Source organism: Mastacembelus armatus, chromosome 22 (genome assembly GCF_900324485.2).
Source record: "Mastacembelus armatus chromosome 22, fMasArm1.2, whole genome shotgun sequence".
Lineage (NCBI taxonomy): Eukaryota > Metazoa > Chordata > Actinopteri > Synbranchiformes > Mastacembelidae > Mastacembelus > Mastacembelus armatus.
Window position 1 is genome coordinate 17,088,068 of NC_046654.1, and position 16,553 is coordinate 17,104,620.

General features: G+C 40.1%; 3 protein-coding genes across 4 annotated transcripts; 2 read left to right on the forward strand and 1 right to left on the reverse strand.

Moving 5' to 3' along the window:
* Positions 1–83: 83 nt before the first annotated feature.
* Positions 84–2,931, forward strand: trmt61b (tRNA methyltransferase 61B). The gene is made up of 7 exons (XM_026310309.1): positions 84–1,120; positions 1,188–1,290; positions 1,409–1,599; positions 1,726–1,817; positions 2,320–2,519; positions 2,619–2,702; positions 2,794–2,931. The coding sequence occupies exons 1-7, from the start codon at positions 344–346 to the stop codon at positions 2,826–2,828; spliced, it is 1,482 nt and encodes a 493-aa protein (XP_026166094.1). The 5' UTR covers positions 84–343; the 3' UTR covers positions 2,829–2,931.
* A 322-nt stretch (positions 2,932–3,253) lies between these two features.
* Positions 3,254–6,722, reverse strand: spdya (speedy/RINGO cell cycle regulator family member A). Of its 2 annotated transcripts, none has more exons than XM_026310321.2 (7): positions 6,672–6,722; positions 5,926–6,210; positions 5,749–5,807; positions 5,572–5,657; positions 5,318–5,489; positions 4,701–5,010; positions 3,254–3,554 (listed from the first exon to the last, which is right to left on the reverse strand). In XM_026310321.2, the coding sequence occupies exons 2-7, from the start codon at positions 6,176–6,178 to the stop codon at positions 3,493–3,495; spliced, it is 942 nt and encodes a 313-aa protein (XP_026166106.1). In that variant the 5' UTR covers positions 6,179–6,210; positions 6,672–6,722; the 3' UTR covers positions 3,254–3,492. The 2 variants fall into 2 exon arrangements, with proteins under 2 accessions (XP_026166106.1, XP_026166114.1); XM_026310329.2 differs by lacking the exon at positions 6,672–6,722 and adding an exon at positions 6,508–6,601.
* A 1,833-nt stretch (positions 6,723–8,555) lies between these two features.
* Positions 8,556–13,292, forward strand: pcare1 (photoreceptor cilium actin regulator 1). Its single transcript, XM_026309005.1, has 2 exons — positions 8,556–11,926; positions 13,169–13,292. The coding sequence occupies exons 1-2, from the start codon at positions 8,556–8,558 to the stop codon at positions 13,290–13,292; spliced, it is 3,495 nt and encodes a 1,164-aa protein (XP_026164790.1).
* Positions 13,293–16,553: the final 3,261 nt, after the last annotated feature.

Genomic DNA, 16,553 nt, shown 5'->3' on the forward strand with positions numbered 1-16,553 from the left:
GACTTGACAATGGTGCCAAGTCAGTATATCGCCATCTGATGGTCGACCTTAATTATTACAGCTGTCGCTCAGTTATGACGTTATTCACGTGTTTTTACAGACCTTCACTATATGCAGTCGGTCTTAGGAGAAATGAAGATGAATCAATTCGTTGTCGCACACTTGTTACACTAAAATGTGCAAGTAAAACCTCAGCAAGATTTACAGCTATATTCATTTAGAGATATTTATGTTGTAGGTTTAGGTTTGTAGGCTGTAGGTTTTCATTTGCTTCTAGCTCTCTGAATGGAAACCCAGGACATAACATTTGCTTTTAGTGAATTTATTGTTATAATCTGAAGTAATGGCTTTTGCTGGACTTCTGTTTATGCACAGGCTGGTGAAAATTTGCACTTACAGTCAAAGTCACCTCAGAGACAGAGCCATACTAAAACTCATCAAAAGGAGAACAGAGAAAAAACTTCTTTCAACTAGTTCTCTGAAATGTAATGGGAATGAGAGGGACGACTCCTGCTCTCCACCCCTGAGCACCAAGCTGACACCCAGACAAGAGCTTTTGTCCAGGAGGATGAGACCCTTGTCCCCTCTGGAGAGGATCAGTAGTCTGCTGCCCCAGGATGCACTGAGCCCAGAGGTGATGCAGCTGAGGGAGCAGAACCACCAGGTACCTAAAGAATACAGTGACATCCAGGTATCGGTCACACACTGCACACAAGGTGAACAGGAGAAAATCCTTACAGAGGATAATTCAGAGGCCCACATTGGATCTGATGCAGCAGTGGAGACAGTCATTTCAGAAACTCAGCTAAATGGAGCATTTCATGAGGAAAAGAGGTGGATATCAGGCACTCTTCCTGAAGAGAGATTGCTTGCATTTGGAGAGCTGCTAATCGCTGAGTATCGAAATAAGGGGCAGGTGGAGTACAGAAAGATGTTCCCGCTTCAGGAAGGGGCCCGTCTGCAGAGCAGCTGGGGGATTATTCTGCATGACAACATAGCAGGCCAGCCCGCAAGTCAGTTCCTGAAGACAAGCAGGGGGTTTCCCATCCTCATACGCCGGCCCAGTCTTGAGGATTATGTGTTGCATATGAAGAGGGCACCAGTCATCACGTACCCAAAGGTAACCTATTTAACTTATGCCTCACTCCCAAATGCATTCCAGTTGCAGAGTGTCTCTCTTTTCCCAGGATGCAAGCACCATGCTGATGATGATGGATGTAACAGAAGGAGACTGCGTGTTGGACTCCGGCTCCGGGTCAGGGGCCATGTCTCTGTTCCTGTCTAGAGCAGGTCTGCGCCCACCACACTGCCATTCGCTCACCTTGGCTTTGTTAAGATACATCTGCACATAGGAAACATAGTGAAATGTGAGTCCAGCAGTAGCCACACTGTTTTTGTTTTTTCCCAGTGGGCTCTAAAGGCAGAGTGCTGAGTGTGGAGATTAGGAAGGACCACCACAACACAGCCGTGTTGAACTACAAACGCTGGAGGACGTCATGGAGTCTCAGAAGAGGAGAGGAGTGGCCTGATAATGTCCAGTTTCACATTGCTGATCTCTCCATGGCTTCCTCGCTCCTTGCTGGTCAGGGATTCCATGCGGTCGGTGTCTGGTTTAATGGTGGTGCTACATAGAGCGTTTTCTGAAACATAAATTCTACTGGGTATTCTGGGAATTACATTTAATGAAATTAGCTCTCTCACTCACTGGATGGATGTTTGTTGCAGGTTTCTCTTGACATGATTCACCCTCAGCTGGTTTTACCCACAGTGACTCCACATATGCACCTCGGAGCTGTATGTGCCGTCTACCTTGCCAAGTGTGTATATACTTCATTGTCGTGTTTAAAACCAAATCTGAGATAAAGGGTTGAAATCATAGTAGTAAACCTATTCATCTTATTCCTGTGAGCAGTGGAAGAAGTACTCAGGTCCTTTACTTAAAAGAAAGCAGAAAAATCATACTATAAATCATGTAATAAATAGCTACAAGCAAGAAGCCTTAATTCACTTTTACTTTAGTAAAAGTACATAAGTATTATCAGCAAAACGTACTAGGCTATCATTCTGTGGATTCCTCTCGTACTGAAATCCTCATATGTGCTAAGTGCATCACATGCCATGTTCAGCCTGACTTACACATCCAGAGGTCATCCTGAATGAATTGGTTATTTGCCTTCTTAGGGAGTAGGATGTCCTAACGATGGATGTAATTTTATCACATTAAACAAAACATTGTTTTCAACATTTGACAAACTGGCTTATATCTCAAGAAAGAGAACAGAGAACCTAACTGCTCCTGTCTCCTTCCCCATAACCCAGTATAACACAGGTCATTGACCTGCTGGAGGGCCTTCGATGCTTGGCTCTTCCTTTACTGTGTGAACGCATCATTGAGGTTCCAATCCGAGACTGGGTGGTGGCACCAGCCATACAGAAGGATGGACGGTACTGTGTCAGGAAATTGCCAATGCCGTTTGAAGAATGCAGGGAGGAGGGGAAATCACAGGAGACTATCAGAGGTGATTTAAAAGAAACATCACAGTGCTTGTCATAATCTGTGGTGGACCTGGATGTCTTTGAGCACTTCTTTCAACTGAAATTTTACTGATATATTTCAGAAGAGCTCAATACTGAAGAACCTCCAGCTTTTGGGAATATTCCCTACATTGCCAGACCTCACCCTGAACAACTAAGCCACACAGGTCAGACCTTACCACGTTTCCCATAATCCCAGCGGCAAAAGTCTATATATGGGGAGGTAAATAAGTTTAACATTTGCATTTCCATTTTCAGCATTCCTGGTGAAACTGAGGAAATATGTGAAGTAGCTGCTTTGTATATAAAGGATCCCTGGACAAAAATTGTTAATGCAGCTATTATTGCCTTATCCTAAATAATCTCGAAAATAAAAAGAAAAGGTCACAATATTAATTTTGATGTCGTCTGTGTTTTAGTGCCCAAAACACGTCTTGATAAACTTTAAAAAAGACAAATTCTAGTTGATCCTTTTATTGAAACTCAAGAGGCAAAGTTGGGTCACTAAACATGCACAATGACAACATTACTAAAAACACACCCAGTAGAAATCCCAGTATGGGAATTTCTTTTACCATCTGTGTATAAGTGGTCATCAAAACAATCCATAAGTGCTTAAATAAATAAATATCAATAAATAAATTGTGAGAACTCAGTGCACGTTAAACTTGTACAATATGGGTCTTTGTGTATCACATCAATATAAGTGCATGTTTGCAGTATGATGTATGGAATGGCATTAACTCACAGCCACTTGAACACTTTGCTTTGATTTGTTATGAGATCAGCACCATGTTTACATTAGAGGAGGTAAACATAAAGTAGCAAGTTACACATCTTTACTTCAGAGTAGAAGTGGTATTAAAGAGGAGGGAAGACTGCAGTACTCTGTACTCTGCAGTACTGTCAGTATAAAGGGGGATTACCTCAGTAAAGCTGCTGAGGTGATGTGGTGCTCTACTCCTCAGTGATCCAGTCCATGGAGGTGTCATATACAGATCCACAAGAAGACTTATCCCCTAACAAAAAGGAAAGATGTAGTTTAGTACAAGCAAGCTACACTGTTTCTGTTCACTCCTATCAGTCTTGTAAAACTAAACAGCCCAATAATAAAGTTTATTAAATACGTGGAATTTCTTGTGTGGAGCAGCACCTCTGTGTATTTCCTTAAAGGTAATGTTATAGCATTAATAATAAAGTAATTGCAATTAAAAAAAAACACTGCAGGTAACTTTTTAAAAGGTTCCAAATATTACCAGAGGAAGAGAGGTACTGGAGTTTATACAAATACATTGCAGCGTGTCAGCATCATTAGGATCTAGCACCATCTTTTCTTGTATAACAATCTATTCATGTAAGCCACATCCACAGACATTGTTGGTAGATATGCTAAAATGTCAGAGGGAAACAACAGCCCACACTTTTCCCAAAGAGGACATGAAGCATCACCTTCCTTGCTCATGTTACTGGCTGGAAGTTAGTTTAAAAACACTTAGATACAGCTGCCACTCAAAGGAGATGTTACTTTTAAACTAATATTAAATCTCAAACCCAGCAGCAATGGTTTTTAAACTGTTAAGGCCATTCTGACGATTTTTTAGTTGGACCTAGTGTATGCCGAGTGAATGAATGGCCAACAATGTATGCACCTATGGGTTGCAGGTACTTGCTAATTTCTAAAAACATATTTCATTACAACACATATTTAAGAAAGTCTGTGAGATGGACTTTAAGCTCATCTTAGCTTTAAGATGCTTTAGAGAAATGGAGCCCTGATTATGGTTAACTCCACTTGTGACCTCAGTACATTTTACAGTACTCATTAGTCACATGGCTTGGTACATAAACCTTAGCTGAATAATTAAAATGTTAGCTTTATTCTGTTGTCCAGCAGTGGTTTGTATCTACAAGTGTGTACTTGTAATCCCACAGATGTGTTCTCTCTCTACATAGAAAGATCATTGTTTGCCTCATGTCAAACCAACATTTATTTTTTAAATTAATTTTAACATAGATTTCATGCAGGGGACACTTTGTGAACAAATTATCCAAGTACTGTACATATTGCTGAGATCACAAGTGGGGCCAGCTCAGAGTGTATGTTTACACTGATCAAATTTTACCCAGCCCAACAGAAGGAGCACAGCCTTTTTACTGACACCTACTGGAAACTTCCTCAGCACAACAGCAGGGTGAATGCTGCATTTGGGTTTTAGTCTTCACTGGAGTAATCTCTAAAGTCAGAAAGGAAGTGAATGGTTGTGGACAGGTGGTGTTTGGGCCCGAGGGAGAAGAGGAGCCCTGGCCCTGATCTGTCCTGGTGCCATGGCTACAGAAGGTACAGGAGACTGGGGAGGCAGAGGGCCCACGGGGAATACGGAGGTGGTCTTGGTCACTATACTGTCGCTGAGCGCCACTGTGGTACTCTGATCTCTCTCGTTGCCACACAAAGTGAAAAGGAACAATGGCCATCACCTTAAAGGAAAGTGAAAGAAATAAATATAATTACAACAGCTAAAAGAATTACATAGCCTCAAAGCACGAAAAATAAAATTAAACCAATTAATTTTTACCACCCTGGTAAAGTAGAGGGGGAGGGGGAATGTGACATCATATGGTATTTATTAACTACTCTTTCCTATGTGTACAAATATAGAAAATAAACCCAAGCAAAAAAAAAAAAAAGACTTTGTAAATGGACTCAAGGGAAAACAAGAATCTTTAAAATTCCCAGAGTAGCACTACATATCAGTCTCCTCATGGCAATAACACTTGGGTGCACCTCTTCACAGCAGCGCCTGCTGACAGCAGCTCTGTACTCAATACGGCCCCACAGCTTGTCTCGCTGCTTGAGGAAGCGGGGAAACTGTTTCCTCCAGTTCTTGCCAAGTGCCCATGGAAAAATCTCATATTTACTCTCCTCCTCATCCTCTTCCATAGTGTTGGCAAGATATCTACAGACAGAGCACATGAAATAGTTTAAGATTTGTCTCATTTTATTTAAGGTGAATTTTGAGGCTTTTCTCTAAAACTTACAGTGCAATGAAAAAATTCTTCCTGGTGTATTCAGCAATAGTGAAGCGCGCCCTTTTGAAGTACACAAAGGCCATAGCTAGAAGATACTGACAAATTGGAGAAAAAGCTGGTGGCAGTTAATAGCAAGCACAAAGCTTCATAAAGACTTTGAAGCTTAGATGAAAATAATTGCTCTACCTTGTCCGTCATTTTACGGCAACAGTCCATCCATAGGAAGTCTTGAATAAGATCATCATCTGTAGCCAAACAATTATTTTTCAATTAGTCTTTTCTACTTATGAATATTAAACGTAAGATGAACTGCTTAGATACAACTGATTTAAAACATGCTGTTGCTTTAGGGTATTTATTCACCAAAAAGCCTTAGGTATGATGCCATTTCCTGTCGCTGGATGACAATAGTTGGAGGTATAGTCATTCTGGCATAATGCATCTCATCCTGACATGAGCTCTGGTGGTTTTTCCACACTGGGCCTTGGGCATCTTGACTGTTGACTCTTTTTAGCCGGAGACCTCTTCTGATTTGGAGGGAGTGGGTACTGTTGGGCTTAACCCGGACAGTTACTGAGGGGGGAGTGATGCACCACCTGTGTGTATGCTTCATCATGCTTTGGTTTGGATCATCTGTAGCAAAGAGGTCTGAAGAAAGGTAGGAGACTGAAAAATAATGCTGACATTGATGCAACCCTAAAGTAAGGTTCCCTCATGACAGTAAACATAAACAGGCTTCATTTCACACACTAACTAAGCTAGATATTAGCCACCTAGCAAACTGACAACTCCCTACTCGTAACTTGAACATTAGCATTATTTCATTCTGTGTACCGTGGTTTGGACTGACTTAATACACACCGCTCTGACATTTTGCACTGCGCGTTAATATAAAAAGAGAAGTGTTACTTTAACCTAAACACCGTAACTGGCTAAAGTCCTCACCTCCCTTGCTCTTCCTCTTGACTGCGCCTACTGAAGCAGAGCTGAGCCAGCAGCTAGAGCACTGATACGACTTGACACCTGTGTCAGTGGCAGAAACTTGTAGTGTTAAAAGCTGAAGTAAGTACTGTTCTGAGAACCAGCAGAGAATATTGACAATTACTTACAGAAAGCTAAACGTGTGAAAAAAGCGGTCTTGAGTCGTTACACCCACTCAGACCACAGAACATGGAAGTTTGCGAACGCGCTTCTGCGCCCGCGCCAATCGCCCATCAGCACACCTGCACGCGGACATACGTAAACCAATCACGTTGCTCTGGTAGCTCTTCTTCTTCTTCTTCTTCTTCTTCTGTCTCAATTTTTCTTCTTCAGCGAACCCGGCACTCTCTCTCCAGTAGAGTTTTGAAGATCTAAATTAAAAACGCTTTCTCTCATTTCCCACAGCAGTTTAATGGTGGTTATCTAATAGCTAGCCGTTCGGCAAAATTCATCTGCTAGGCTAAACTGCGCCACCGGGCAAATGTGAAACTCACATTGGATCATTCTGTAACATTGAATGTAACAAAAAAACAAACAAACAAACAAACAAAACGAAAATTATATAGGATACAATTTTAGTGCATCTTTAACTTTTCTAATTAGCCACAATGGGCTATCAAATGTTTAAAGTTAAAGTTACACAGCACAGTAAGTAAAACCAACTTGTCATCTCCACTGTATAGTGCTATGTTGGATGACTTTGCACACAGCAAAAACTATATAATTTTTCTTTTTGGATTTGTGATCATGCTATGATGAGACTACATGTATAAATCAAGCTGTTCGTGTACCAAAACGTCTCACATTGCAAATATTGAAAAGTGCTTGTACATGTAACCATAAATATATCTTTACAGGGTTAACAAATGAGAGGATTTTAAATATTTTCACACAAAAAATCTCTATAGTGATATGACAGTCCAATATATTTAAAAAAGACAATCCCCTCAAAGAAGACAAATGTTCAAAATCTCTTGTAGCAACTTGTTCAAAAGCATTGACTGCATCAAGGTTAAGTGTACATTGTTGTCCTAATCTAACACAATTTCTACATTCTAAAACTATCTATGTTTTACTTATGTTTTTTATGGTTGTTTGTTGTCACTGTAATGTGTGTGTTTTTTTCTCTTTTTTTGTGAGAAAAGTCTAAGAGGAAAGATTAATATAAATTGTTTGTTTTTATTTCAGTTGATGTGTCCACTACAGAGAGGCCAGGTTATTTTAAAGCTTGCTTCAGTGTTGTGTCTCTATAAACAGTGAGCTGATGCCATATATAGAAGTTAAAAAAAGATCAGTAAAACACCAAAATACTTTAGTAACAGAGCAGCTTAAGTCTTTTGAGTAATATAACCAATGAAAACATCACACTAGTATCCACTAACAATTTATAATGACATGATATTGTGCTATATGATAAAATTGATGCCAGAACTATCTGCCTGTTATCTAATGCAGTAAAATTGAAAAATCCTTATTTTGTTAAGTTATTTTCCCCCCTTTTTTTCTAGAGAAATGGCCCATTGGCTAAATAGTAGATATTGTTTTCGAAACTATAAAAAGGCACCTGAGGCCAGCCCTCATTATACAAATGAGCTTATGGTCTTACAAGTAGGGGAGTTTTATATGCGTGACATATGTGCACACCAAGGAGTTCACAGAAAGCCTCACTAATCCTTTCTCAGCTGCTTGTCCTTTGTAAGGCAAAGAAGGATGCGTTTTGGGGCATGCTACAAGGACATTTTTATAAACTTGACTACCAATCGGTGGATTTATTTATCTATGCCCGGTAGAAGAGAGTTGTAAAATGGATTTATCAGTTTTTTGTTTTGGTAGTTTCCTTGTGAAAAGCGGTCTTATTAGACTCAACAACCTTAGATATCTAAAAATGACAGATACAGCAGGTGGCTAAGGACCTTGGTTGTTTTGTCCATTATTCACTGTGTTTGTCTGCACAGAACTGTCAGTGTCTCTCAAAAGACATTTAAGTCATCTTGTACTTAAACACACCTAAAATGGGCTGCTCACCATCCAAAGGTAACAATTTTGGGATGCTGGGTCCCACGAAGAAGGGGAGAATGCTGCCACTTGCACCACAAGAAAGCCCCAGAGATTCAAAGTTTCAAGATGGGGGAAACTGTAATTCCACTGGATCTACGAATGGAGATACACAGGAGATGAAAACAACTGGACAAACCCAGGTACTTCAAAAAGAGACACATATGACACCACAAAAAAAGAGATCTGTGACTGACTTAGCTCCAGAGGCAGTAAATATTAATAAATTAGGGAGTCAAAGATTGGTAAATGACGCAGTGTCACAGAGAAAAGAGAAAAATATTCACAAGGAGGATGTGATAGACAAAAAGTCAGGGAGAAAAACAAAGAAAAATACTAGAGGTATCAAAGTTCTTGCAAAGACAGACATGGATAAACTACCTGCAGATCAGAAAGTAGACTTCCCAGAACCTCTGGTTAAAGCTCACCAAGCTGCTTATGCCTTTTTGAATCCTAGTATAAATAAATATGATATTCTACTTGGACTTTTGGAACAAGTGACCCAAACTCAGTTTTCTATGCAGCCTATGGTTGCCTTTATGGCTCTACGGTACGAGGAAATAATTCAGGGACTGCAAGAGATGGCAGATGAGGGAGAAAAAGTTTTAAAAGAACATGGAGAACATCTTGCTTGGCCAAGCCAAATGAAAAACCTCTCATCTTCTACACCTCTGATGTCCGACTGTGCTTATATTGAGCCCCCACCAGATTTGTTGCAGCAGCTGCTTCAGTACACCACACAGAGAATGCAAAATGTGAGCCACACTGTTGGTGGAATTGGTGACTCTGCTTTGGAGGAGGCAGTGGAGTACTTTGCCTCAGTCTCAGAGCTCTTAGAGGAGAAACTGAAAGTCAAGCGTGCAGTAGAAACAAAGCTAATGCAAGTTTTATCTCACATTGAAATAGCCTCTCTTCGGAAGCCTGGGCCAGAGGACTCTGCTCTGTTTAGTGAGGATAGTGGTATTGGGGCTGAGAGTGAATCCCTTGCTGGTTCTGAAAGATGCCATAGACGAGAAAGCTGTGAGTCTAGTGGGACAAATAGAGCTACACCAGCCAGTCCAGTGGGATACACTTCCATGAACCTTAGGCAGAGAGCATTAAGGCAAAAGCTTCTAAATCAAATAAGTCCCAGTGTTTCCCTCACCTCACTCAACTCACTTGGTTCTACATGTACCATAATGGCTAATGACAAACAGGATTCATTACTAGGATCAGGCTCCTTAGATGATGGGGAAGAAGATGATGATGATGAGACAATGGATAGAGAATATCCCCGGATAGGGTTTAGAAAGCGATCAAATTCTTCACCTGTAGAACATGAACAACAACACCCACGCCACCTACCATCAAAGAGCATAGAGAATCCTCAAAATGTAGAAATGACTCTTAAATTGAAAAATGCTATAAGTAGTAGGATACATTTTGTCCCACCACAGATCTCTAGTGCCCAAACAAAGGTAGTTGGCAGCCGAAAAACAAGCAGATGCCAGTGGACAGATGACGATGAACACTCACCAAGGAGACCTGAAACAGCAGCACCTGTTCGGAAGGCAGTGGTGAAAAAGACCCCAGTGGCTAAAGAGCGACGTTCCCAATCAGCAGACTCTTTACGAAGCAAAGGTGAAGATCCTACTCTGCTTGAATTAGAAAGGACCCAGAAGGATTTAAACCAGAGGTTGAAAAAAATTAATAAAAGCAAGGCAGGAGGAAATACAAAGACTGTTCCATCTAAACAAAATAAAGGAACCTCACCAGCACAATCTCCAGCAATAAATCGCAAACATGTATCACTAGAGAAGAAGAGCAATCCCCAATCACGTAAAGACAAAGCTGGCCTTACAAGATGCAACAACAAAAAACAGGAAGGAGCAAGTGATGCAGAAGAAGATAAACAGAAGGATCTGAAAACATCCAAGGGTTCTATAAAAGCCACCCCACCACCTAGTCCTCCTTCCTCACCAAAACCACCTGTGTTCCTTCATAGGGGGAGAAATTCAGTCAAAAAACTGATTGATACATTTAGTCAAGAAATAGAGGAGAGGGAAGGTCCTAAACTTCTCGGGCCTCTCAAAGGAGTACAGAAGTGTGGTGTTCCTGTGTTACCTGGTTTAGGAAATGTAGAAGCTGTACTTAGTGCTGGGATAACCAGCTGTAGAGCTGACTCAGTGTTGCCTGAGAAAACTGAGGATTTAGATCTAGATAGTCTTCCTCCGCCTCCATTGGAAGTATTAATGGACAAGTCCTTTGAAGGTGCTCAGTGTCTTTCAGCTAATGTAGCAGATGATGGCATTACAAAAGTTGGAAAATCACATGTATTAAAAAAGGTTGTATTATCACAACGATTGAGAGCCTCAGTTCAGTCAGTCACAGTGTTGCCAAGCAAAGGAGGTCTGCCACAAGTGTCCAGAGTAATTTCCCTTGCTGGAGTGGATCAGCAAGACACATCTGTTCAGTCAAAGGTCAACCAACCAGAAGTTCACACTGAGGCACGTGCAGACCCAGGAAAACAAAAAGATTCTTTATATCAGCAAGCCAGAAAGATTATACACTTAAGGCAGTCTTCAGACTCTCAGTCAGAGAGATTGTCAACAGGTTATGCAAAAACGAATACGCCTGCCAAAGAATCAGCAGACATACAAGATGGTGGCAACCTTTCAGTGCCTGGAACAACCACTATAACGTCTACAGTGCCTCCGTCTTCCGTGGTCACTCGCCAAACACCTTCCACAACACCTGTGTCTCAGGGTCGAATGTTACCATCTACACCTTCTACACCAAGCAGCTTACATGGAAGACTTCCCAGCCCCCACAATTTCCAAAGGCAAACTACTTCTAGCTGTGCTAGCTCCCCTGTTAACAGGAAACTCCCAACACCACCAGCAGTTCAGAAGAGGCTCTCTAGCCCACCTACTGCAAAGCTGAGCATTTTACAGTCAAACCCAGGCTCCACATACCCTTTCAAAGCACCGTCTCCACCAGCCTCACCAAAAATAAACAGATGGTCTAGAGAGAATAGCCCTGAAGACTTATCTAGTGTTCGGATGATCAGTAATGCACGCTCAGTCTTCTGTCCTGCATCTCCATCCCTCTTTGAGGCCCAGTCTTTTTCAATTCCCCAACCACCTCAAGCATGGACCTCTAATGGGGTGTCTTTTCTCTCACGTCCTCTGGGGAGTCATAGAAGATATCCTGTATCTCTTCAAGGACCTCGACCCTTCATTCGACGTAGTCAATCAGAACGAAGGGCAAGTCTAAGTCTTCCACCAAGTTCACCGGGCATCTCAGTGGCTGAGACCTGTGGGAGTGAACCAGCAATATGTTCACAGGGGTGAGTTTTTCCAGTGTTTTTGTGTTACACATTGTAACATAACGTTTCTTTTATCACTGATTGTCTTTTTTAACAGTGTCATACATTTAACCCCTTGTAGACTATTGTCGCAAATTTGCCTCAAACTGCTTTGTTTTACCATGTCTGAATGCTAATTGTAAATAAATTTGGACAGTACGGGGTGTCAAAGAATGTAATAATGCAGATACTTAATTCTTTAACTGACAAATATCCACTTAGTAATTAAGCTATTTATGACATCATTACTGTTGCCTAATTACCAACAACACTCATACTTTTTAGTTTTGTTTGGCAAACTTCACATTTGAATATTAGTTTTTTTTAGCACCATTCATTAATAATTATCCAGCTGTACCACCTGAACAGTTTCCACATTTCCTGTATGCTACTGAATTATACGACCCTTTCCAGGAAATATTCAGTAATATTCTAGTCTCTTACTAGTCACACATGTATTCATATAAAAACAAGCTAAATAGACACAGAGCTATTTCATTTTTTATCAAACTCTGCACTTTGAGTTATTATTGTCTACACCAGTTATCCTGCTGAGGGTGGGATCCCATTGGGTGAGAGGTGGAGTACACACTGGACAGATCACTAGTCTATCACACGACTGACACATAGAGACAGACAAAAAATCACATTCATACCTACAGGCAATTTAGAGTCACCAGTTTCCTTAACCTGCATGAAGAAGACGGAGCACCCGGAGAAAACCCACACAGATATGAAATGAATATGTAAACTCCACACAGAAAGAACCTGGGTTGGACAGGTTTTGAACACAGACTATTTGCTGTGAGCTGACAGCACTACCCACTGCACAAGCCAATCATAAAGATGACATGCATCAAGGAGAAGAAAGAATGTTTGAATTATAGAGACACTGGCTATAAATCATGAATATAGTATGCAAAGTGTACAGCCAACCATATGAATTTTTGGATTGAAATCTCCCTAGTCTGCTATTTTATCGTGTCTTGTTGAGCATATCAAGGGCAAGACAACAGATAACAGTCTCTAGAAACACTATTAAATTATCTATGAAAAGTGAAGGTCTATTTTTAGGGGTTTATAAACCTGTTTGGCCTTATGATTTCTTCTGAAGTGAACTCTGCCATTTTACAAGCTAATCTCAGTAATACGTCATTCCTCTGCAAACCCACCTGGCCCACTTCTCCAAGCACTAATAACAACATCCTCTCTTTATGTCTTTAGGCTGAATGATGAACCAACCAGGGGCGACCAACTATGGAGTAGCCAATCAGACTTGAGAGCTACACCACGTTCTGCATCACACCCGGACCTGTGTATTGTTGGCCACTCTTTGCACAGAGACTAAAGGAGCCAGTGAAGGGCTGTTGGGATTATGGATTAACAGGCTTTACCAAGGATTTAAAATGGTGGTGTTTAGTTCACTGCGAAGAGAGGAAGAGCTAATTCTATCCACTCGTATTTCATAGTGCATGTGCCTCTGTAGTTACATGTATGCATGCACCATGTTTCCACATAAACACAGGCTAAATTTGTTTACAGTAATATGTAACCTATCACCTGGCTTCATGACAATAGAACAGAGTGTCACCAAGCTCATTAATATATCTGTATGTGATGTTTTGAGAGTGAAACATGATTCAGTCAGTAGGTTTACTTTCAGTTCATTTAGATCAGTGGTCACATCTTCAGAATTGATATGTAGTATCTTGCTGGCTCAGTGGTCCTAAGTGTTTTTCCCAACTTGAATCTAAGCAGAAACAAAAATGTGCTAGGGTATGGAGTGCTAAACCCCAAGTACTGACAGGTTAGTTGTGTCACTGAATGAACTGAGTGTTCATTCATAATTAGCTATTTATTTTATATACTTGTTTTTTTTTTTGTCATTTGCTGTAAGCTGATTCGTTACTATGTTATCTATATTTTGAGGGAAAAAGCTTTTTGTAAATATTGTATCCTGTTTCATTTTTACTACTTATTAATAAAAATGGCACTTACCAACTTATATGTTTTAGTAATAGTAATTGGGTCTTACTCCCATTTATGCATTTAATATCTTATGCAGTAGTTGCTTGTATCAAGTGTATTTACCCAAGTTTTGTACGAATTTGAAGTAAGTGTCCTGTACACAATCATTTTCAGGTCATGTGAGCATGCATAAATGAAGCTTTGTTAGACAGCAAACTACCCAACAGCAGTTGAAATGAATGACTTGAACAATGGTTACATCTCTCCTTGTCTTTAAATACAGTGAGCTGAAACTGAATCAACTCACTGTTCAACTGTTGGTCAAATAAGCAATTTGAAAGCATCATTTTGGCTCTTGGTAATTCAGTTTTATCATGACTTGGTAAATCACAATTTCCTCAAGTGCTGTCACAGAGTTACTGAATTCTACCTACATCCAGAATTGCATCCATAGATTGATGTGTTTGTACATTTGTTGATTTTCACTAGCATATATTATCTAAAAAAGCAGCAGGCAGCAAATTCTCAATTTTGAAAATAGAAGTTGTTGGATAGCACAAGGCTCAACACAAAGTGTGGTAGAAATCATGCTTTTTTTCAGTGCCCAGTGTGCTTGTGTGAAGCCACAGCCAAGTAAACACTTTTCTTGTTTGGGCATGTCAAAACAGTTTCTTTGGTCATATTTGCACATTATCTATGTGTGATTACCAGAAGCACATAGTGGCTAAGACCTTGAAACTGAACTATTTCATGAAGCGGTAAAGAAACATTGTCCTTTAACAGCAACCAGTTAAATTACTGTCACAGTTGCACAGAAAAGGTGAGTAAGTGTGTTATCAAATACTAGAGAAAGAAACAGTAATTGTGATCTAAAAGTCTACTGGGGGTGGTAATTGTGTTACAGACCTGTAGCACACTGACAAAACCCTCATCTCAAATGGCTGATGTGTGGTTGAAGCGTGAAAGATTCTGTAAAGCTGGTAATTGGTTTGGTATAAAAAGTCACAGTGGGATTGAGGTTACAATTCACTTGAGACACTTTCAAGATTATTTCTCATGTCACTCCAACAATGTTATCAACTCTTTTAAACCAGTCCCCACACTGAGACTCCTTTTGTGTTATTTTACAAATGCAAAGTGGCTCATATGTAACTAAAAGGGGATTACAGGAATGTTTGCACCTTGAGAACAGAAGTGGGATTATTTCATGTCTAGTACCTGTTATTGACTGCTGGTCTGTGCATATTTTCTGGTTTTGTTTTTTGAGTCATGCATTAAATTGAAGGTGCATTGAAGATTGATGCTGCTATAGGCCTCAGTGCACTGAGCTCCCCTACCCTAACTCTAACCATCCCTTCCCTTCCCCTCCCCTCTCTTCCTCTCCTCCCACCTCACATGTATATTCCACCATTGAATGTCACTAACCTTGTGCTCTCTCTCTCCCCTAGTTGGTGCTCTCTCTCTCTCTCTCTCTCTCTGTTCTCTCTGCACCTTCTCCAGGTGTCCCTGGTCCTGGATCTGTATATTGCTGATGTGCAGTTACTGGCCCAAACACACGCAGGTTAGGTTGACTAGTCACTCTAAATTGCCTGTAAGTGTGAATGTAAGTAATTATGGCATTTCACAACAGGCTCCAACTTCACAGAAATTCCAAATAGATGTAACTATGATTGGAAATTGTTTAATTGTTACGTTTTAAAACTGAAAATTTCAAGGGTCAGGATTTCTGAGCAAATGTCCTAATGATACTTTTATTTCACATTTAATCAAAGAATATTATCCTCCTTTTCATTTTTCTTTTGGAACTAATTTGTATTCAGTACTGTTGTATGTTTTTTAAGCAGCTAAGATGACATGCTCAGGACAATCCTGCTGATAAGACCCCATCAATGGAACTAAAACTGTCAGTAGATGAACAGTGGCATACATTTTAACTCACAATGTGCACTTACTTGACACTGACATGCAAGAAGTCACAGGGCTCTTTTGCCTCCAACATCAGTTATTGGAGCTGTTTGAAGGTGGAGGACTGCTCCTAGTTTCTATTTTAAAATCATTTCCATCTCACAGCAGGAGGTGTATTGCACTCTTCACTCTAGAACATCAAATGGCTGATGTGAGTCATGTAAAAACAAAACAATCTATTGAAGAGATACCTTGGTCACTGAAACACACTGAACCATTCTTCCAATGTTGTTTCTTTAAAAACCATCCAAAACCAATTCATCTTCACAATTTTGCTTAAAATATTAATTTAGATTCTATGTTTACTTAAAGCCTGTACAGACTATGTTTTTCAAGGCAACTTAAAAGTATAGAGCAAAACCACTTAAAATCACACAGTATTACAATAGTCTTAAAATATTCAACATTTTATTCGACATTCCCTTGTTATATTAGTTTTTCTGTGGTCAAACGTAGATACACGTTTCAAACATGCAAGCAGAAATGATCTGTGCTAAATAATGTGAGTGGTTATAAAAACTGAGCTCACTTTAAAATGGTAGTCTATTACTGTCTTGTGGATTTTACTGAAAACTGGAAATATAAACTTGGAATATAATATGCTGAAACATTTCTGCCATAAAAGGTCAATCCACAATAAAAGTGGATGAAGGTTTTATATAAATTATTTTTAAAA

Coding starts and splice junctions, on each gene's coding strand:
- spdya (XM_026310321.2), bottom strand. CDS start 6,178: ATGATGAAGCATACACACAGGTGGTGCATCACTCCCCCCTCAGTAACT. Junction 5,808..5,925: donor ATCATACCTAAGGCTTTTTG/GTGAATAAATAC, acceptor GTTTGGCTACAG/ATGATGATCTTATTCAAGAC. Junction 5,658..5,748: donor GCCGTAAAATGACGGACAAG/GTAGAGCAATTA, acceptor CCAATTTGTCAG/TATCTTCTAGCTATGGCCTT.
- trmt61b (XM_026310309.1), top strand. CDS start 344: ATGGCTTTTGCTGGACTTCTGTTTATGCACAGGCTGGTGAAAATTTGC. Junction 1,121..1,187: donor CAGTCATCACGTACCCAAAG/GTAACCTATTTA, acceptor CTCTTTTCCCAG/GATGCAAGCACCATGCTGAT. Junction 1,818..2,319: donor TGTGCCGTCTACCTTGCCAA/GTGTGTATATAC, acceptor CCCATAACCCAG/TATAACACAGGTCATTGACC.
- pcare1 (XM_026309005.1), top strand. CDS start 8,556: ATGGGCTGCTCACCATCCAAAGGTAACAATTTTGGGATGCTGGGTCCC. Junction 11,927..13,168: donor CCAGCAATATGTTCACAGGG/GTGAGTTTTTCC, acceptor TTATGTCTTTAG/GCTGAATGATGAACCAACCA.